The 21,910-nt window shown below is 41.2% G+C and overlaps 1 protein-coding gene and 1 long non-coding RNA gene across 3 annotated transcripts; one reads left to right on the top strand and one right to left on the bottom strand.

The window, feature by feature from the left end:
- Nucleotides 1-470: 470 nt before the first annotated feature.
- LOC131347103 (probable ribonuclease ZC3H12C) lies at nt 471-21,506 on the top strand. 2 transcript variants are annotated; one of them, XM_058380976.1, is made up of 6 exons: nt 471-626; nt 12,287-13,094; nt 15,528-15,667; nt 15,948-16,182; nt 17,104-17,210; nt 17,488-21,506. In XM_058380976.1, exons 2-6 carry the CDS (start codon nt 12,385-12,387, stop codon nt 18,882-18,884), a joined length of 2,589 nt encoding a protein of 862 aa, XP_058236959.1. In that variant the 5' UTR covers nt 471-626; nt 12,287-12,384; the 3' UTR covers nt 18,885-21,506. The 2 variants fall into 2 exon arrangements, with proteins under 2 accessions (XP_058236959.1, XP_058236961.1); XM_058380978.1 differs by lacking the exon at nt 471-626 and adding an exon at nt 659-815.
- Nucleotides 7,494-9,257, bottom strand: LOC131347106 (uncharacterized). Its single transcript, XR_009203711.1, has 3 exons — nt 8,927-9,257; nt 7,698-7,768; nt 7,494-7,603 (listed from the first exon to the last, which is right to left on the bottom strand). It is a non-coding gene; the product is annotated as an uncharacterized LOC131347106 (long non-coding RNA).
- Nucleotides 21,507-21,910: the final 404 nt, after the last annotated feature.

The following is a 21,910-nucleotide window of genomic DNA, read 5'->3' as shown; positions in this document are numbered from 1 at the left end:
GGTCATAATGTTATGCCTGATGGGTGTACAGTAAAACTAGGACGTTTTGTTTTTGTTCATTTCTGATGCTGTGCTGATTTGATGTCAGCAAAAGCGGGACCAACACAATATTAGTCAGTCGGTCATAATGTTATGCCTGGTCGGTGTACTTTTTATGAGCATGTCATAACACAAGCTAATAATACACGAGATTGTGATATGCAAAGTAGTGCTTCATTTGCATAGAATAGAAAAGAAAAATAACAAGCACACCAAATTACAGTATCTTTTTTTAATATGAGTAAATTGTCAAGGTGTGGTTTTTAACGTGTATGCAGCTTGTCCTGCATGTGAACTTGTTTATCTCAGTACAGTATAAGATGCCGGTAGTCCGTTAATTTTGGTCGCATTCCAAAAAGCCTCGTTGTTCCTGCTTCACCACGATAACTCAGATAAGAAACCAAGGCTCTGTAGTGCACTAGATGTGGCACAGAGATCGGATTGGGATGCGACATGTTGAGTTCCAGGTTCAGTGCCCGGCAGGTGGCTGGCCAGATCCTGGCAGTGTTCAGTGAGGAGGGGCTGGACTGGGCTGGACTGGGCTGATCCGGCTAGCTTAGCTTGTTCGGAGATGCGCGGTGACAGCGGTAAGTTATAACCGTCCTGCCTCTTTTATAAACCCTTTATAAGCGTGTAGATAACTCTGACTGTTGCATATTATCGCTGCGCTGTTCTGCTCCTTCACGATTCGAGACGCCAGTGGAAGTCAGCTGCGCGCGCGGGGGGCTAGCACGCGTGCTGGGAACAAAAACTTCATTCCTGACAACACGCTAAAGGTGGAGTGTGCTAAATCATTGTTTTATGGAGAATTTTAAAAGGGGAATTTGAGAGGAATTTCCGTCGTGTTGTTAGACGCAATACGAAAAACAAGCTCAGTGTTGGTTAGCTGCTTGTTTAGCCTGTTGTTAGCATAGCACTTCTTTAAGGCCGTTTCTGGTGGTTCTGGCTAAAGAGAAAAACCGCTAGCTTTCTTTATTAATTTAACGCTGTGGCTGTTATATAAGTTCTGTTATTCATTTTTTGTTAACGTTTTATGAATAGTGTGCCAAATATAACGACTAGTTTTTATGCACTGTGCTTTATGTTTGGAGTTAAGAGAATGGCTGCTCTGGTGGGGTTTTATATCCCCCTCACTTGCTTTTAGTCACTTTAGCCAAGCGCCTTATAAAGGAATAATTATCAACAAGACAGAAATAGGGAAACTTTTGCTGGTAGACTTGGCTGGTTTGTGTGCCCTGAAATGAGTTTAGTAGAAAAATATTTAGGTGTAAAAACTGTCAAGAGTTTCAGCATCATCCCTTATAGTTTCTAGCAGTTCTTTACATAAACAAAAGGCCCTGAGAGGAAGCGGACCCTCATGTAGACTTACACAGATACACCTGTAGTGCTGAACAAATAGATCACTTATATTTCTATATTTTAATACATTTTATTATATATATATATATATATATATATATATATATATATATATATATATATATGAGAGAGTTGCTTGAATTCTTCTTTTTTAAATCACAATGTAGTAATTTTCAGTGTCATGGTTGCCAGACCTTTAGTAAATCTTCCTCAAATACGCTTAACAATTAACACTTAACAGGACATTGTCTCAAAGCAGTTTACTATTTTATCCCTAAAAAAACATTTAGAGTTAAGAGTTGTTTTTTATTTGGGAAACAAGTACACTACATATAGCCAAAAGTTTTGGGACGTCTGTCTTTACATGCACATGAATGTAATATGGAGTTGTCGCACCCTTTGCAGCTATAACAGCTTCAACTCTCCAGGGAAGGCTTTCCACAAGGTTTAGGAATTTTTGTTTATGGGAATTTTTGATCGTTCCTCTAGAAGCACATTTGTGAGGTCAGGCACTGATGTTGGACGAGAAGGCCTGCCTCATAGTCTCCACTCTAATTCATCCCAAAGGTGTTCTATCAGGTTGAGGTCAGGACTCTGTGAAGTTCCTCCACACCAAACTCACTCATCCATGTCTTTATGGACCTTGCTTTGTGTACTGGTGTACAGTCATGTTGGAACAGGAAGCGGTCATCCCTAAACTGTTCCCACAAAGTTGGGAGCATGAAATTGCCTAAAATGTCTTGGTATGCTGAAGCATTAACAGTTCCTTTCACTGGAACTAAGGAGCCGATTCCAACCCCTGAAAAACAACACCTGAATTTGCTGTAACAAATGTAAGGGATCGAATTTGAATGAATGCTTGATGGAAGCCAAATTTTGTTATGTTTTTTATACATATGCAGTATAAGGATGTAAGAGTTTCAATGTGGAAGAGCAATATTTGTCATCAGAGATCATTTTAAAGATAAACGAGCGTTACTGCAAAGAGGTTTGAATGAGTACATGACCAGCATCGAGCAAAACATTTTTGCACAAAGTGGATGTTTTTAAGAGATTTAGTGCCTGGGTTCGATTCTGGAGTTAACTCTCAGTGCCGGTCCCAAGCCCGGATAAAACGGGAGGGTTGTGTCAGGAAGGGCATCCTGACAATCTAACAAATTAGTTTGGTTTTATCCAAGGCTTTAATCACAATCAGTGGTGGATATTCAATTTGTAAACGTAAATATCAGTGTGCTGACCCAAGCTGTAAAGTCCTGTTGATGTCCTAATGACAGTGTACAGAGGTTGGTTAGGTCACCAGCTCAGTCCTTGATTCCCTACACCCATGAGATTTACTATGTCCTGTAATGTTAAGCTGGGAAAGGACTGACCTTACCAAGGCAGACTGTATCAAAAGTACAAGGGTCAGCCTCATCTGTCTACTTGATTTACTTAAAAAAAAAAAAAAAAAGGCTTCAACAACAAAGCGGTTTGTTATGCTAGGTTTGTTATTTTGCGGTCAGTGATTCCTTGTTTGATAACGTGTTTGCAAAAGTCATTTTGATCTGTTTTCTGATTACATCGTCAGGCAGCGGAGGCACAATGTGAAAGAGTCTACACAGAATGCACTGCAAACAGATATGTTTGAAGACCCATGACCTTAAGCAGTTGTTCCACTCACTTACATTAATTCATGTGCCTGCTATTTTTCTGTTTTAGAACTTTGGTGTGGACTTTATCATGGTGTTTCTTCTCATTTCGTCTTCTCTATCGCTCGGTACACACTATGAACAGTATGAAGTGTTTTGGGGTTTTTATTTTGGAAAGCTGAGGAGCGAAAACCGTATTTAAAAATATCAGACTACGTGTAGGCGGGACCTGAAATGACTCTTTAGGTGGAAAAAGCTGATTTTATACCAGCAACACACACACACACTAGGAATTGGATATGCTGTAGTTGGATTAATGATGTTGTAAGTTGTTGTTCAGCTAGCTTTTTGTTATCACAAAATGGACTGGACAAGCAGATTTCCAGTTTTTAGAAGCTTGTGGTAAAATATGAATGTATGGAGTACACCAGAACTGAAGAGTAACACAAAATAGATGATTTGTCTAGTACTGTGTGAAACGCAATAGAGAAAGGACAGGTGCAATGAAAATAAATGGATTTTAGCACTTTTTTTCCCCCTCATGTTTTGTTTAGGATTTCCAGAATCTCCTAGGAATTTGAGGCAGGTCCAAGTACATTGGGCACCTAAGTCCTCGACCCAGCCCCAGGACAACGCTTTCCAAAATTGTTTTCCATAATACAGAACAGACTGTTCATTTGGCACGTTTTTGTGTTTCTGCCTCACGTTTGCACACAAGCCACGCAAACAGATTGTGTGCAGAGGGACCGATTGCACCCGTCTGTGTCCCACTGGGCCTCCATACTTGCCTAGTCAGCTGTGAGGTCTCCCCCCAACAGACATGACCATGGCCTGGTGAAAGGTTCGAGCAGAGGCCCAGGCTCACAATGGGACGAACTGGCTGGGGACGGTGTCTGAGCTCGCACCAACAGCTGGCCCTGCAGCCATCAGGGACCGTCGCTCCATTCTCAGCCAGTCTGTGAGCTCTTCCCCCTGTGTCCTGAAGCACTGCCCTCCTCCTGCTGCTGCTCCACACATCCATCATCATTACTTAGTAGAAATGGAGGAATGGAATTTGAGGAAGAATGCAGTTGCTAGAGCTGGGCGATTAATCGTTATTATTGATTAATTCGAATTTATGGTTTATGTCGATGTTGAAAAAACGAAAATTGATTTTCCGATTTCCGGTTTGGCAGAGTGAGCTTCCGTAGTTCTGCGACGCAAAGAGCTTGTTTCTAAGAGAGGCGCAGTTTCTTCAGTCGGATTGAAGAACGTGCTGTTAGTTGCAGGTTGGTTTTATTGAGCGTGTTAGTTGCAGGTTGGTTTTATTGAGCGTGTTAGTTGCAGGTTGGTTTTATTGAGCGTGTTAGTTGCAGGTTGGTTTTATTGAGCGTGTTAGTTGCAGGTTGGTTTTATTGAGCGTGTTAGTTGCAGGTTGGTTTTATTGAGCGTGTTAGTTGCAGGTTGGTTTTATTGAGCGTGTTAGTTGCAGGTTGGTTTTATTGAGCGTGTTAGTTGCAGGTTGGTTTTATTGAGTGTGTTAGTTGAATGTTGAACTGATTTACAAAATTGTTTTTCTTTAGGGATTTTTTTTCAGGTGACAATTATTTATTTTATAAAAAGTGATTTAACTTAAGTCTGCAGTTTGCACTTTACAAATCCCTCATATTTTGTTATATTACTTTATTTTACTAGAATAATTAGAACTTATTGAAAGTTGAAAGTTATATGAAACTTTGCATTTTATAAATCCCCAAAAAAGGTTTTTATGTTGTACTGATTATTGTTTTTCTAAAATAACTAAAAAAAAACTTGTTAGCAAAAGTAATTTTGCACTTTGCACTTTTAGTCCAAATTAGCAGTTCATATGTTTGGTTATACTGTTTTTACTCAAATTAAAAAAAATCTATTCTATAGTCTCTAGTGTTTTATTAAATTTTTTTAAAGAAAAATAATTGTTTTAAAACTGAAAATAGAATTTTTTTTAAAAAAAAAATCGGAGATTCAATTTTTTGGCCATATCGCCCAGCTCTAGCAGTTGCATAATAATTTGTGCTGTGAAATTTACTGTTTGGAAACCATGACCAAGGCTAATTCTGTGTTACTGGGTCAGAGACATACGCTTAATAACACTGCATTAGATAATAAACTCAATTAAATAAGACTATCTGGGTTGTTGATAGGAAGGTCTGGGTTCAAGGTCCAGCACTGCCAAGCTGCCATTACTGGGCACCTGAACAAGGCTCTTAACCGTCTCTGCTCCAGGAGTGCTCATTAGCTGACCTTGTGATCTGACCCCAACTTTCAAAGCTGGGATGTGTGAAGAGAGAATTTCACTGTGCTGTAATGTATATGTGAGAAAAATAAAGGCTGGCATGAAACTCTATTAAAGCATGCTTGAATGCTAGCGCTAAACTGAACACATTAAGCAAGGATACATTCTGGCCATCGACAGGAACTAAACTGTAGATCACTACTTGAATAAATTGCCTTGTTTGGATTTGTATGTGGAAGCAGTGATGAAGAGTCGAGAGCAGAAGTGTGCAGCACAGAATGAACACATCGTACGCTAGTAAAAATAAAAAAAAAAAGTCTCAGCCATACATTTGCATTGAGAGAAAATCACAGCTCCTAGCAAAAATATTAGCTAAAGACAGACTGCACAAGCATGAAACGCTACACTGAAGACGTTATCGAATAAGTACTGTCAATTCTTTCCCAAGGATCCAAAACTCACTCCTTCCTGTTCTATAGAAATACACATAGCTTGTCTCATTTATGGGGTTAAATTACATTGGTTTCTTTCTTTTTTATCCAAGGCAACCAAAACAAAAGACTGCACAAGTTGTCACTTGTACATCAGGCTAGAAAACAAGTGTATAATTTATTGAATGCTTCTGACACATGAGCATCCAGGAATTTGCAAGTATTTTCATCCAGTGGTGCTAATGTCATTAAAAGGATTGCAGTTGCCCCTGACTAATCCTCTTGACTACATTGTCCAGCTCAGGGTGGATGCATGCCCTGGAGGTTTGTGTCTGCCGCTGGGGTGATCCCCTGTGTCTGAAAGTGTGTGTAAACAGCAAGAGCCGAGGAAGGGCTGGACATGATACCAAAGACATAAGGCATCCTTCTGCTGCTCCTTTGATTTCAGAGGAGCTGCTGAGTAAACGGGATTTGGAAGTTTATCCCCCCCGCCCCTGTCCCTGTGCTGGCCATCTCAGCTGGCCTTTGTACGGGTCAGTGTAGGCCACCACCCCCATGCCATGTATCCTTTGTCCTCACACTGGCTCTTTCTCTTAATTTCGTCATGATACATAGAGTGGCAGCAGGTTCAGTGGATAAAATTACTGTGTTATGGTGAAAGTCGCTGCAATGTTAATAGGCTGTATACTTAATTGGGGGATTATTGTTGATTATTGTTGATACTGAAGTTTATTTTAAATCGAACAATATTATTCAGGCTGCTTGTAAATGCTTTTAAATTTTTCCTTTGTTTACGGGGAGATAAATTTGCTGCTTTCTAGAAATAAATTCTGTAAAACAAATCAATAAATCAGATTGATGCTGAAGACCATTTTAATTCTAAAATCAGTAAAAAAAAAAAAAAAAAGAAAAGAAAATTTAATAATTTATTTTAATCTTAGAGCAGGAGATATTAAATCCTTTTTCATTATATATAAAATATTTTCACTTGCTAAACTGATATTATTGATATTATTGAAGGAAATGTGTGCGCTTTTGTATGATTAAAAATTGACATTTAATGTTGAAAATAGGGTAAAAATGTCATAATACACTTTCCCGATATGGTCTGGATTTTAGGATATGGCTCGTTTTTAATACGTTTTTTATTCATTTTTTAAAAAATAATTAAATGTTTAAATGTCACAGTCATTAATATTTAGTGTTTTTTATGCAGTGTTATTGCATTGCTGGTAGTTTGATAGCAAACTTGTTTCTTGATATGTATCATGTGTCAGAAATGTCTTCAAAGATTTTGGTATGATATTTTTTGGTAAGGAGTCTCTGATAATTGAAAGGCTTTGAATATCATGAGACTTTGTGGACATTTTTGTTTACATATCACAATACACAGAAAACATCGTCCTCATCTACCTCCTCCTCTTTATTATTATTATTATTATTATTATTATTATTGTGTGTGCTATTAGAGGAATCAGTATCAGAGTATTAAGAAGGAAACTCTTGGTTGTGATCAGAATCACATTTAAAAGAAATGGAGTAAATTTCTGCTACATCAGCAAACACCAAGCCTGAACAAACCAGCCAGGGGCATTTGATAGCCTCCAGCAGTTGGTGTCATGAAGACACCTGTTTACATTGGCCCACCAAACAGATGGTCGTCAGTTAGCTGACCCTGAGGAGCGACTCGACAGCTGAGGATCAATTAGATAGTCACCCTGAGTCGAGCGGCATGGCCACTCCGTCCAGCTCCACCATCAACCTGATCCCTGCATGCTTAGGTTTTTTTTCAGGTGTACGAACACTGGTAGACCAGATTCTTTGCATCAGGAGATGATTACATCGTCTCGTTATGAATAAATTCCAGGAACCATCACGTTGTAGTTAATTCCCTTTAAAATATAATGTGAGAGCAGTTGAATTGCATGTTTCCTTCTTGCAGAACAGCACTGTACTTATAGCAGTTATAAGCAGTCATACCCTCACCTGCCTATCTGTAATCTGCTCCGCTTCTGAGAAACCACAGTGCATTCAGGGTAAAAGTCACTAGACGTGCTCTAAAGAAAAAGGAACAGCTTTACCTCAGAGCTTTGTTGTTAAGAACTAAACAGCATCCTGTGCTGGAGGTTTTCACAATGCAGCAGCATAAATATGTACAGAGAATTCATTGATTGATTTTTTTTGTTGCCCCAGAGTACCGGTCAGCTTCTTCCTAGATCAGAGATACTATTCTCTTGTGCCAATGTGTGTTATTTCGTATGTCTACTTCTAACCGTACGTCCACTTCTTTAGCTGACCTCAGCTGATGAAACCGATGGATGTTTTTTTGTTTTGTGGCCTGATGAGCCATGGCAAGTGTCCAAAGGTTTACAACAATTGACCCACCGAGGACATCTTAGCCCACTATGACTAGCTCACTGAACCGTGTAATGAAATGAGAATGATGTAATACAGTGTGTGTGTGGAAAGTCAGGAACTGACTGGAATAAGCTCTCCCAGTCGATCCCAATATGTTGAGGAAAATCTACAAACGTAACCGATACAGCTGTTGAGTAAATGTGTCAAGCATGAAGAGCGTATGTTGTAAAAAAAATAAACTAAAATAAATACAGTAAATAAATAATTTTATTCTTATTGGTTCCTGATGTTTTAGACAGCCTGTATATACCAGTAGTAATTATTTTATACAGTAGAAAGAATAATCAGTTTATGACATGGACTAATCAGTTTATGGTGAATTATCAAACTTCAATGTTTCAGGTTTATGATGATTTGGATCGAGCGTTATATGCTATTATAGATCCGTTATAATTGGTTATTAAAATAAATGGATTATTGTCAAAAAAAGGACAGACGGCTAGTGTGCAAAAAATGATTTTAATATAATATTTTTAAACCGATTGCTTAAAAACAGATCACGCATCGGCTCTGTATTGCGTGGTGATGAAATTTATGAATGATATTTATCTATCCTATTTTTCCATACACTCTTGTTAGGTCTGATTCTAACCCACGCTTTAGAGCAGTGGTTATCAACATGGGGTCTCTGGACCCTGAAGCATTATCATTAGCCTACATAACTAAAAACCAGTAGAATAAAGTAGAAATTATTTATTTTGAATTATTTTATTATTAAAAAGAAAATTCCCTGTCAATAAATATCCAAAACATTATTTTCCATATTGAAATACTGAGCTTGATATTTGAATATTTACCTAGTTATCGAGCCTCTGCCCCAGGTCCTGGATCGAGAGTAAAGAGGACTCGGTTTATCAGCGCAGAAAGAAAAGTGTTACCGAGTTTCTGTGATGCACTCGTGTTAGCATAGCATGTTCCTGGAACCACACAACATTTTTGCACATTTCTAAAAGCCCAGCTTGTGGTGCGCTCTTCCCAGCAGTTTGTGTAGGTGACGTTTCAGAAGAGGAAGCAGAACTTTTGACTTAGCTTGTCATACCGGCCTCTTCTCTTCTAGAACGTCATATTGTGGAAGTGTGTCTCAACAATGAAGATGTCTTTTTCCTCTATAACTAGGGAAACACACTTATTGTGTGTCGTTGTTCAGATGCCCCCCCCCACCACCACCACCACACAGACACACTTCGACCCCTCAGAGGGGCCCCCCACCACCCCCTTAGACACACTCTCTCTGTCAGTCATTCTCCCTTTCTCTCCCGAGCTCTCTCTTTTTAAGCAACATGCAATGCTTTTAACATAATTTGACCCATTGTTTAGCTGTGACCCAGCCCCCCAAGCTTCTAGTCAAAGAAAAAAAAACACAAAGAAGGGTGAGCCACTGTAGTCCCTCAACTAGCCAGGTGTTTCCCACTGCCGGCCTGCTCCCTAATGGCCGAGGCCTCGTGCTGCAGCTGCCTGCTCAGTCCCTCTTTTGTGTGGCTCTATTGTTGGCCACACACCCCTCGTTGATTCATGGGCCGCACGAGGGAAGACCTTTTGGAATGACAGCCACTGGCTTATCTGCACGCTCCCCCAGTTTGAGTGTTTGTGTGTGCGTGTGTGTGTGTGTGTGTGTTCTATTGTAAGCTGGCTGCTCTCTCATTGGTCCACGAGCAGACTAACTAATGGGGGAATGGTAGACATTGTACCTCCATCTGCTCCGGCTCTCATTGTTTAAGCCGCCTTCTGCAGAAAAAAGATCTATGGTGCAGACTCTGTTCCTCAGTCGAAGCGAGCGTTTGAAGGGCCGCTGCACCACAAGCTCGGAGTGCTGTACTCCTGATTCAGTTTCCCTTTCGGACAACGTAGAAGCGCACAGGATCTCTAGCTCGTATGAGACAATCCACTGAGGAAGGCCCGATTACAGGAAACAAGATATTTTTTACTACTTTTACTCGTTAAAAGCACTTTCCAAGGAACTTTCCAGCGGATGCTAGGGGACGGTCTGTCCTGACTGGTGGTGAGTGAGTTTAACTCTTACATACCTCTCTATTCATTTGGAAAGTGCATAGGATTTGCATGGATCCTAAATAAATGTGAAATGACTCTTAGTAGGCATATTGATGGAGCTATGATCTTTCTCCAGCTAGAATACCAGTTCCTCTCATAAAAATGTGAGAAACTTGTGTATGTTGCAGGCGTTATGTTTTACTTTGCCTATCCTGTATAGGAACTGCTTACAGATCATCCTTTGTATATAGTTTGAAAGTCTCACCAAATGATGGAAGATGATTGGGTTAGTAATAAGATGATGTGGTAAGATGATATTAGGCAATATGTTTTTGACTTCTTCTAGCGTGGGTGTTACCACTGCCAGGGCAAACTGTTAAACCAAATATTTTTGCGTGCTTAGTATTTGTTATTGGTATGAATGACAGAGGGTTGAGGGTTCTGCATGTACCCCAGTAGATTGCCGGCCTACATGGCCGTTGCCGTGGAGGGGACATGTTTGCACTCTGGGGTTAAAACAAGGTTTCTGATTGTCACGTGACCACTCTGAGGCGGGGCATTATGCAGCAGGCGGCTGTATTGAGCAGCGCGGCAGAAGCAGGAGGAGGACACCAGTTGCTGTTCCCCCGTGGCCTCAGCAGACATCTGTTGCCCTGCTGGCTGCATCCCACCGGCCCTCACCCTTGCTTTTGTCTCAGGAGAAGCGCAGACAGCACTTCACAACTCCCCCTCCCCAAAACACCCCCCAACCCACAAATACACAATAACTGCCAGGGCATGCACTGCCTTAGGGACCCCCTGGCCTCCCTCTCTGGATCTCTGTGGATTTAACTCTTCTCCATTGCCTATGTGGACTCCCCAGGAAAAAAACGACATGTGTTACATATTCATTACTGCTTCATTAATGACACGCGGCTGGGCCGGGCCAAGCCGGCTCGCTGGTGGAGTTTGAAAAATGCCAACAAATGGAAGCAACGCTATTGGCTGGCAGTTTGCCATCTAGACTGCATCAGGCTGACCTTCGCTAAAAATTCTCTAGTAAAAGAAACTAAATCTTGGGCTATTTATGTCACTGAGTCGAGTTGACTGTCAATTATTCAGTTCATTTGAAACTTTTTATCTTGTGTTTGTTTGAACAAAAACAATTACCATATATATGGCTTAGTAATAATCCCATAAAATGTATTCAACCCAAAAAAGGTTTGAGTACAAGTTTAGAGAGTTCTGTATTTCTGGTAAGAAACCATTACAACAAACATATGTAGAGAGAGCTTGTTTTGAAGATTTGTATGTTTTTAGTTTCTTACATGGTTTCTTTTGCCACCGTGGAGGTTATTCGGCCTAGACGAAACATTTTTTCCGGCTTCTTTCTGTATTTCATGTGATCTTTATATATACACATTAGCATATGCATCCTGGAGAAACTTTCCACGTATGCAAAGGTTAGCTGGTTAATCTGCGTGCATGCTGAAGGTGCTAACACGGTAGTGGCAAACTCTTTTGTTATGCCAGGACAAGTCACTCACCTGAACCATCTCCCCTGTCCAACCCCCTTAAATCCTTTTGTTGGACCAAACGAAATTATTCCCGCTCTGCAGTGGCATTTGGAAGGAGCGTTCTAGAAGCAGCTGCATCCTAGCAACAGTTGGAGACTTTCCAGGCCGCCCTTTGTTTGCCGCGTGCCCACTTCCCAACCCCCTTCAAATTCAGCTACGTCTTATTAAAACTGAACGCGTGCATCTGTCTGCGGAAATTGACCCAGTTATCTCTACTACCTTTTACTATCTTTCCACGATCAGTACAAATTCAACATTTAAAAACAGCCAAGTGTGCATTGTAGTAATTTCTATAAACAATACAAAGTGTGTTTTTTTATCTAAATTGTTTTACTTCCACTTTTAAAACGCATAGAAATGCCAAATAAATTTAGATTTGATAACAAAGTCTAATTCGTTTACATGTCAGTTTCCTGATTACATTGTAGCCTCAGTATGAACCGTTTATATTTATCCCTAACCTCAAGCTTCAGAAGGTGACTTCCAGCTCTGATCTATATTTTTTACATGCAGATCAAGGAAAATAGGATCAAGGATTAGCACCTATGTCTTTGTTGTTGATTTGTTGTTTGTATTTAAGTGTGATCAAACCAATCTCTTTTGTTCCTCCAGGTTCACATGTCCAGAGCAGTCTGAGGGGTGAGTAACAGTTGGTCCAGAGGTCAGAAGAGGTCACAGGCAGCACGGCGCTGAATGTCCGTGACAGCTTCATGGGCCTGAAGGACCATCTGGATGATGGAGCAGGCCACATCCTCGACCTGGGGCTGGATCTGGACTACCTCCATGTGAAGGCTGTAGACCGGCAGGCCGGTGCCGATGCCCTTTCCAGAATGGACAGGGGCTCATTGGACACCAACGAGGAAGGAGCGCCCAGCTCTGGGAGATGTCCTTCTTCGTCCCGGGGTGACTCAGAGGACAGCTGTGGATCCGACGGTGAGGTGGAGCAGAGCTGTACTCTCGCCCCAAGCGACGGATCCGTTCGAGCTGTGCATCCGCCTCTTTGCCGCTCTCCATGTCTGGATCTGGACTCCCCAGGGCTGCCGGAAGTGACACAGGATAATCCAAACACTGAAAATTCTCTAAGGGAGTACCAGACCAAGTTGGAGTTTGCTCTGAAGCTGGGTTATGCTGAGGACTTGGTCCGATTGGTGTTAAGCAAGCTCGGGTCAGACGCGCTGATCAATGACATCTTAGGGGAGCTGGTGAAACTCGGCAGCAAGTCAGACAGCGACAGCGGTGCGGCGACTTCATCCACTTCCACTTCTTCATCTTTAGCGTCTTCCGGGTCATCGTCTTCTTCGGCATGTAGCTTTTCAGACTCTACAGATTCGCGAAGCTCTGAGTCGCCATCACAGTCAATCCTGGATGACAAGGATAACCTACGCCCAATAGTTGTGGATGGAAGCAACGTTGCTATGAGGTGAGTGTCAAGAAATGCAAAAATGCCACACTTCACATTGTATGGTGCTTCCTTTGCTGTGACCAATGATCATATAACCCCAAGCACACTGATTCAGCGAGTCTCCTGAAGGGAAAGAGAAGCAGCAATGTCAAAAAGTCAATTTTAAAATGACCCGAGCGCCTGCTTGTTCTAAACAAAATAAATGTAGGGTACTGAATATTAACTTTAATAAAAAGACTAAAGGTGTGAAATTAATGATTGGGGTAATGGATTGTCATGGATAGACCATGTTTATCAAGTGGAAACCATTAGCCTTTAACTAATAACTAATTATTTAGTCAAATATTAATATTATTTATAACTATGAGGATACACTGATCTGTCTATCATCTATCTGATCTATCATCGGGTCATGGGGAGCCTGTGCCTATCTCGGGCATCAAGGCAGGATACACCCAGGACGGAGTGCCAACCCATCGCAGGGCACACACACACACACAGTACTTTAGAACCTTAATATGATTAAAGTTTTGTACTAAACAGCACTTGTTTACACTTTTGCAGCACAAGTGTGCAGTAAATCAGTCATGTAAACTGTAGACATTAATCTGCGCACCAGTAGATTGTTTTGTTTTTTGATACTGTCCTGAATATCATACCTAAGAAAAGCTCTTGGATTAATTTATTTAAATGAGTAGATTACAAATAGCAATATACAATTATATATAAAAGCCGTGAAGCCAAAAGAATTTTTCATTTCTAATGGAGAGTTTTCCAAACGTTGTTTCACTACGTTATCAAAGAATTTATTATTCACCCCCGTTAGTCTACCTTTCATACGAATGCCAATGTAGGTTGGTAAAAGATACACCCTCCTTTTTTCAACCTCTGATTAAAGGGAGAAGACGTCTTGCCGTTAAAGTATTACCAGAAAGTGCAGGTGTGATCTAATCTGCATGCTGAGAGGTTGATGGTTAATACACGTGAACGACTACGTGCTCACTCAATCTCTGGAGCTGCAGAAAACCTGCCGCTGTTTACAGAGACCACAGAGTTAAAGTGTGTGATAGTGCCTGAACCTCGTTTATCTTTTAGCCTCAGGTCGTCTCGCACATTGGTTTAGCGTAAATTCATATCACAAGCCCCATCACATGGTTCTACCACAGGACGTTTCCTCTTCAGGTGCTCACGAGCTGCGCTCAATGTTTTTTTGTTTGTTTCTCTTCTCCTAGGAGCCCGCTAACAATGTATTAGGAATATATGCACAGTCAAATTCCCAGTGATTTATTAACCAGCAGCCGAAACCTATACAATAATTTGTTCGCTGGCTAATTTACTTGTGTATCATACAGGTTGTACAGATAAGATCCGTAAGTTTAAGGACATATAACCGTCACACCCATATGTGAGCCTTTCACAAACTATTACCACAAAGGTGAAGGCACGAACCATTACACTTTCCCTTCACTGAAACTAAGAAGCAAAAACCTCTTTCAGCATGACATTGCCTATGTGCTCAAAGCAAGCTCCATTAAGTCATGGTTTGTTAAGGTTGGAGTGGAAGAGTGTCCTACACGAAACCCTGACCTCAACCCCACAGAACACCTTTGGAATGAACTGAAACCCTAGACCTCCTCAGCCAACATCAGTGTATATAAAAACAACTATATAAACTATATACCTTCAGTATATTTTGTGACATCACAAATGAAAAAGTCCCCAAACTATTTTAGGAAGTTACTAAAAAAACAGCTTTGCTAAATAGCAATTGTGAAATTTTGTACAATTTGACCAAACTCTAACTTAATTGTGCATGTGACTATCCTTAACTAAATAAGAGAGTCTCAGCACAAACCTCCTGGATGTCTAGACAAAGTGGTTTTCAAGGGGAAACATATTTTAAACGCTAGTAAAACCCATCACTAAGAGGAATCAATTGTTTTCAAGTGATTTGTCAAGAAGGACGAAGTGAAAATTGCTGAAACTGAATTTCCTGATGTTGCTTAATCAGTTTCTCAACTTTCTTTTTCTTAATACCTACGTGTTTTCCATTATGATGACTTGACTATGCTAACCTGTATTATTGAACTATTATTTGGACGCGTGGAGAGCTGATCGACATGAAATATTATTGTTTTTTGATCTTTCCACGTTCCATCCTCTATTTTCTAGGCCAAATATATAAATCTATTGTCAAGACAAAGTACTATACTATTTATTTGTTACAAACAGGCGAAGAAATGAAGTGGTTTGTGTCAGCGTTGACAAAACTTGTGAAAGTGTTTTTATTTTACACTTGTCGCAATGGCAGTTTTGCTTCTCTCTCTCTCTCTCTCTCTCTCTCTCTCTCACAAAAAGTACAAAATACACCATTTAAATCTTCTTCCATACTCCAAGAGATGCTCTGCATGTAATCTCTCTCACACTCACTTTCTCTCTTTATTCTTGTAGCCATGGCAACAAGGAGGTGTTTTCCTGTCAGGGTATTCAGCTTGCAGTGGACTGGTTCCTTGAACGTGGCCACAAAGACATTACAGTGTTCGTCCCAGCATGGAGGAAAGAGCAATCCCGACCCGACGCACTCATCACAGGCAAGTCCACCTCGCACATGTTCTGTGTGCTGACTTTGCTATTTAGTCATGCCAAAATGACAAGTTATTACAACTTTGCTAGAATCTGGGCCTCCAGGACTTAAGTTGTCATACACTATAATCATTTGGATGCTGTTAGATCATTCAGAGCAAATCTGCAGTGTCCCAAGGTTCAGATTTTAGGTTTTATCAAATAACATTATGCCCTAGGTAAATAATACCTTAGAACCTTAGCATTAGATATGGCCGCTCAAAAGTTGTCTCATTCCCATTGTTTCAGATCAAGAGATCCTAAGACGACTGGAGAAGGACAAGATCCTGGTTTTCACACCTTCTCGGCGCGTCCAGGGGCGTAGGGTGGTGTGTTATGATGACCGGTTCATCGTCAAGTTGGCTTACGAATCAGACGGCATCATTGTCTCCAATGACAACTACAGGGATCTGGCCGTGGAAAAACCAGAATGGAAGAAGTTTATTGACGAACGACTTCTCATGTACTCCTTCGTCAATGATAAGTGCGTCTTCCTGCCATTCCATTATTCATATGTGCCTTAGCAGTTTTTATACCTGCCTAATCACTATGACCCTTATTTTTCCAAAGCTAGATCAAAACTGACCACTATTTCACTATTCCTTATTTACAACTTTGCTGCCTCTGTACAGTTAACATTACCCTGAAAAATGCTTTGTAGCACTAATTTGCAGTTACATTATCAGAACAATTGTCCATAGAGTGTAATCAATAATCCATGCACTCAATCAAGTATACAGTAAGTAGAGTTAATAAAAATTAAAAAGAAGCAAATAACATTAATAACTGTAAGTGCATACATGGGTGCTTCATACACTGCACTGTAATAACACTGAGTGAGGATTATGGATCTGAAGCGTTTGCAAACTTTGTTTTATATATTTGTACTGTATAACTGTAGTAACCATGTAAATAAGTATAAAAATAACATGCTTATTCTTAGTAACCTTGGCCACTAGTGTCCCAGCTTGACTGGAAACGTATTTTTCCCCTTCTTTATTCACATTTACGTTGGATGTGACAGCCACTGAATGCTTTCCTTTTATGTCACAACACCTACGTTGTGGTTTATGCAAAATAGATGTACATGAGGATCAATTGGAGCCTGGTGTATATCTATGATATGTAAATAAATGTAATAGCTCCACAAAGCTGAAGCTGATTCATCTGCTGTGGAAAAAATAGGTTGTTTTTGAAGCTCATGAATCATGAATCAACACAGACTCTGTTGTATTTAATTCAGCGTGCACTCGTTACTACGCAACAGTCATAAATAACGGCCCATGGAGTTACATCATGTTATTGTTTGAGATGTTAATGAATTAATTGATATATTATTGATATATTATCAAGTGCACATTTTTTTGTTTGTGGTAGTTCTCTATTTAAAAACTCTGTCTTGCAGGTTCATGCCTCCTGATGATCCCCTTGGTCGCCATGGCCCCAGCCTGGAGAACTTCCTGAGAAAAAGGCCCATCATCCCAGAACACAAAAAACAACCTTGTCCATATGGTAGATGCTTAACCCGCTCTTTCTCAGCTTAACCTTGCCATACAGTCCATTAGACCACTAGCTCACTAGATTTGAAATTTGTTTTGGATACGTTAAACATTAACTTTTATACACATTTTTTTCATTGTGAAACTTAAACTTTGGATTTTTAGTGGAAGAATATCCCTGTTAAAAAGTTCCCATTAGCTGCTTGCATTCATTTTGTCTTGTGTTATAAGAAGTAGGAATATAGTATTCCTGGGGCAGCAGTGATAAAAGCTTTTTTTGGCTTCTTTAGGAAAGAAGTGCACTTATGGGCACAAGTGTAAGTTCTACCACCCAGAGCGTGGCACCCAGCCCCAGCGCGCCGTAGCCGACGAGCTCCGCGCTAGTGCCAAGACCTCTGCGGCCAAAGGCACAAATGAGTCCGGTCTAGTGAAAAGCCACAGCGTTCCTGGAGGTTCTCGTAATGATAAAGCCGGTGATGGAAAACGTTCACACTCGAAGAGGCAGTCAGACTCCAGTGTTCGCACCCTTTCTTACGGTGACGTGGAGGACAAGCTGAGCTCCAAAACCAAAGCAGACCCCCAGAACAGCAGTTTGACACTACCCCCTGCACCAGGTGGGCCCCCTTCCTGCAACGCTCACACACAAGACCAGAGAGAGCAACTGACATGCTTTTCCAAAAGCCATGCAGTGCCAGCTTTCCCTCAAACAGACTCCTACCCCACCTGCGAGTCTCCGGACCTCAGCTACTATTCTCTTGTCCGTGGTTACTCTGGCCTCAGCTTATCATCCCAAAGGAGTCCAGAGCGGCCATTCCTGTCTGACATGGATACACGGCTCAGTTCCGTGGCATCTGATTGCAGCAGTGAGGGCAGTGCCAGCTCTGACTCGTATGGCACGGTGCCTCCTGGTGAGCGCTCCTGTATGAGCTCCCCTGACTCACTGTTGGATGATGGGCTCAAATGTCATCATTACCACCACCTACACCACCACCGCAGGCAGTACCCTCTGCCCATGGTCCTGAACCCACCGCCCCATCACCACCACCAGAGCCGTGTGCTTTCCCCAGTACCTTCGAGTCACCCAGGGTACCATCATGGCATGGCCCGTGGACACAGCTTCACTCAAGACGACCAGCCTCCAGAGCCCCATTTCAAGCACTCGGTGTCCTACATTGGCCCACAAGTCCAGCACCAGATGATTGGCGCCAGATCCAGTTGTCCTGGGGAGTACCCTCCTCAGAATTCCCCACTGAGTCGAGGCCTAGCATCCACGCGTCTTGACAGTGTGTCCGATTCCAGGCTCTATGAGCGCTCACCCCTTTTGGCCAGGAAGCCCTTCCCGGACCAGGACAGGATGGCCAGCTGGGAGCCGTACTATCAGCAACCCTGCTACGAGCCCTTCACCTTTCAGAGCCTTCCCGAAAACAGGCAGCAAGCATGGCGGGTACCTTGGGGACAAACCCCTCTTCATCCTTCACCTCCTCATCCATCCCATTCTCCTCACCAGAACCAGGAACCACCTGCTCTCGGTCGCTACCAGGAATTGCGCGAGAAGGTATTCATCAACCTGTGTAACATCTTCCCCACTGAGCTTGTGCGCCTGGTCATGGGCCGGTATCCACACGTGACCGATGCCCAACAGCTGGCAGCTGCAATCTTGGCTGAAAAGAGCCAGACTGGATACTAATAACCCTTTGATTGGAACTGTAGCAGATTTATTGAGTTCAATTAACTTGTGTGTTTCTTGAGGATCACAGAGGCGTCTAATAGGTATAGTCCAGGCCTTGATAGGTTATACAGTGCTTCCGTTTGGAGGTCTTATGAGGTTTTTGATGGAAACCTGTAAACACGGTGGTAGTGAAGACGAGTCATCTCATACCTGGGTTTTTAACTTAACTCAGTTCGAAGTTTTTGTTTTTCTTCAGCAGTGGAGCCACAACTGCGAGTAGCAATTTCTCTACCTGAAGTGTGTGTGTGAATGTGGAAATGAGTTGCATTATTTATTTTAATTCTATATTTTTCAAGCAAGGTTTTGCTTTATGTCGTCGATAGTTCGGTTCAGGTGAGCGTGTACTGATTCACAAGGCACTTTTACATTGCTGTTTATCAAATGTAAAGTTTTATAACTTATGTCAATCAAACAAGAACTGATGGAAGGCCAGATGATTTGTCGGAGTGAACAGCGTCGTGCCGTCAGGTCGATGCAGAATTGGGCTTGCATGGAAAAGTAAGAACAGACCAAATAAAGAGCAAGCAAAGGGCAGGACCCTGTCTGCTTTTTCTTACGACAAGGAAAACCAGTTTGCTCTCTCAGCTAAATAAAAAGGTATATAGATTTGCTCTAAGAAGTCAGTTGAAGTACATTCCCACAGTGTCTGGCCTTTCATGATCCTTGTGATATAATGCCTACTCTCACTTGAATTTTTTTATTTTTTTTTGTTTTAGTCTCGGAATTGCTTTCCCCATAACCAATTATTGAATCACGAATCATTGGGTCTTTGGGGAAGCGATGGTTGTCCCAGTGAAGTACTCACTGAGTATTATTTTTTTAAGTCGTATAGTTGTGTTAAATTATTATCATTTATTTCTAACAGCTTTGCCTTCTTTCAGTTCGTTTTTTTGTTTTCAGAGAGACTTTTATTCGCACACGCTCATCTGGGTGGAAATTCTCATCAAGCAACTTGCATCATCATATCACCAGTGTTATTAGATACACTGGCAAAGTTTCCCAAAAGGGACAATTTTTTAAAAATGGAGACTTTTACTCCACACTTTTTGGGAAACTTTCGCCACGGTCCGTAGCCGGTGTAGTGTAGGCGAGACGGACGACAACCGGTCCGTCTCCGTACCTTAGTTTTAGTAAGGGACGTCTCTGGTTTTCACGTATCGGGCGCATGCTACTGTCACTCGTCATCTTTCAGTGCTGTTACAAGCAGTTAGGAGGGGGGGAGAAAGCCTGATTTTGGCGAGAAGCTTTTGCGAGTCACGTGTTCGGGAAGACGTTCGTATCCGTTACTGACGTAACCTGTGGTAGCCGGAGAATTACCTGTCCTCGTTGATACAAATTGTATCCTTTTTTTTTTTTTTAACTTAAAAACAAAAACAAAAAAAAAATAAACAGAGACATTTATATACATATTAATCTATGGATAAAATATATTCACACAGTTATGTACAATATGTAGTACTTGTGTAATTTAAGATATTTTTGGCAACATTTTATCATTACTCCTAAGGAAAACGGTTGAAGCGTTTCCTGTTTTTTTTTTTTGTGGGCTAAAAAGAGCATCAAATGCATCTTTTAAAAAAGGACAGAGGGTATTACGATGAAGATATTTGCTATTTTATTTATTTATTTTCTTTGGAAGCAAAGGGTTATTTATGGTTTATACCTAGAATTAAGAAAAAGTGGGCTTTGGGGGGTATGAAGTCGGGTTTTTACAGTTTTCTGAAGCAAAACGATCGATTCTATGTATTATTAGGTTTGAATAATTTGTGTTCTGTGGATTCTCACTTCTTTTCCAAAAGCTTTACCAGCATAATGATTGTATTTCTACGGAGAAGCGAGCGGACGCTTGCTGACCTGTATGGTCGGTTATTATGGTTATTATTATTATTGTTATGCTGTGATGCTTCTGGAAGAATTGTAAAACTGTACATTTTTTTTTTCATTACCTGTGGAGGGAAAAAAACAAACAAAAAAAGATCTCACAGACCTCGTGTTTTACCTGAAAATATTATCCGATGCATTTGAAGAGGGCTGGGCTCTTTGGGGGTAAAATGCTGCCTGAAATATTTGTTAGGAGCACCTTTGTTTTGAAAAAGAAGAGCCTTCCCTCGAGCCAGGTGGCACCATGTGCCATCGTTGGCAGTGGCGTGGGCATAGAGTAAATGCCTCTACACGGCATTGTGCTTAAGACACATCTGAATAATCTGAACCATGTTCAGCTTACGAGTTTTCAGGGCCGGCCTTTCCCCCCGCGGGACGTCCCCATTACACGTTGCGGACGTCTTCGGGGGAGGCGGCACCGGTTTTCATAGAAATATAAATATATCTAGAAAGTTGTTTTTCATTGTGCTGTGCTGTATCAGAGCTTGCTGTGAGTTAACATTGCTGTCACGCCTTCTCCTCCATCAAGTCTCTCAGAGCTTAGCTAAACCGCCCGAGCGGCGGAAATGTACATAGGCTAACCCGCAGAACGGCACACGCGGGGAGACGACGACGACCCGTGCACGGAAGAGGTTACCGGAAGTAATTACTCCTGGAATTCATGAAATTGTAGGCTTTACGCTCAAGGACCAAAGTGAAGAGTGAATTTAGTCAGCGTAGGATTCAGACCCCGTGATTGCGCATGTGTTCTTCAAACGCAAGATAGACTTTCTGACTTCTTTTTAAAAAAATGTTCTATTGTTGGAGAAGGGGGGAAAACAGTGTGGGATTTTTATTGATTTATGTCAGGAATACATGTGGTCCGAACTTGCTGCATATCCTGGAATTTCCAAATGTGTATTTTTATTGAAATAAAAATACCAATAATCCAAGTTTTCGGGGTTGTTTGATTTCTTTTCTTTTTTTTCCGTCACAGAAAAAATTGAAAGAAAATGAAGAGAGCGAAAGTTACGTGTTTCATCTTTATTTTTTTTTAATTTTTTTTATTTTTTTTTACATATGTAGTCATGGACAAAGCTGAACTGTGATTTCTATGTAACAGA

Source organism: Hemibagrus wyckioides, linkage group LG26 (assembly GCF_019097595.1).
Source record: "Hemibagrus wyckioides isolate EC202008001 linkage group LG26, SWU_Hwy_1.0, whole genome shotgun sequence".
In the NCBI taxonomy this organism is placed as follows: Eukaryota; Metazoa; Chordata; class Actinopteri; order Siluriformes; family Bagridae; genus Hemibagrus; species Hemibagrus wyckioides.
The sequence above is the reverse complement of the archived record's forward strand: the minus strand, read 5'-3'. Positions and strand labels throughout refer to the sequence as shown.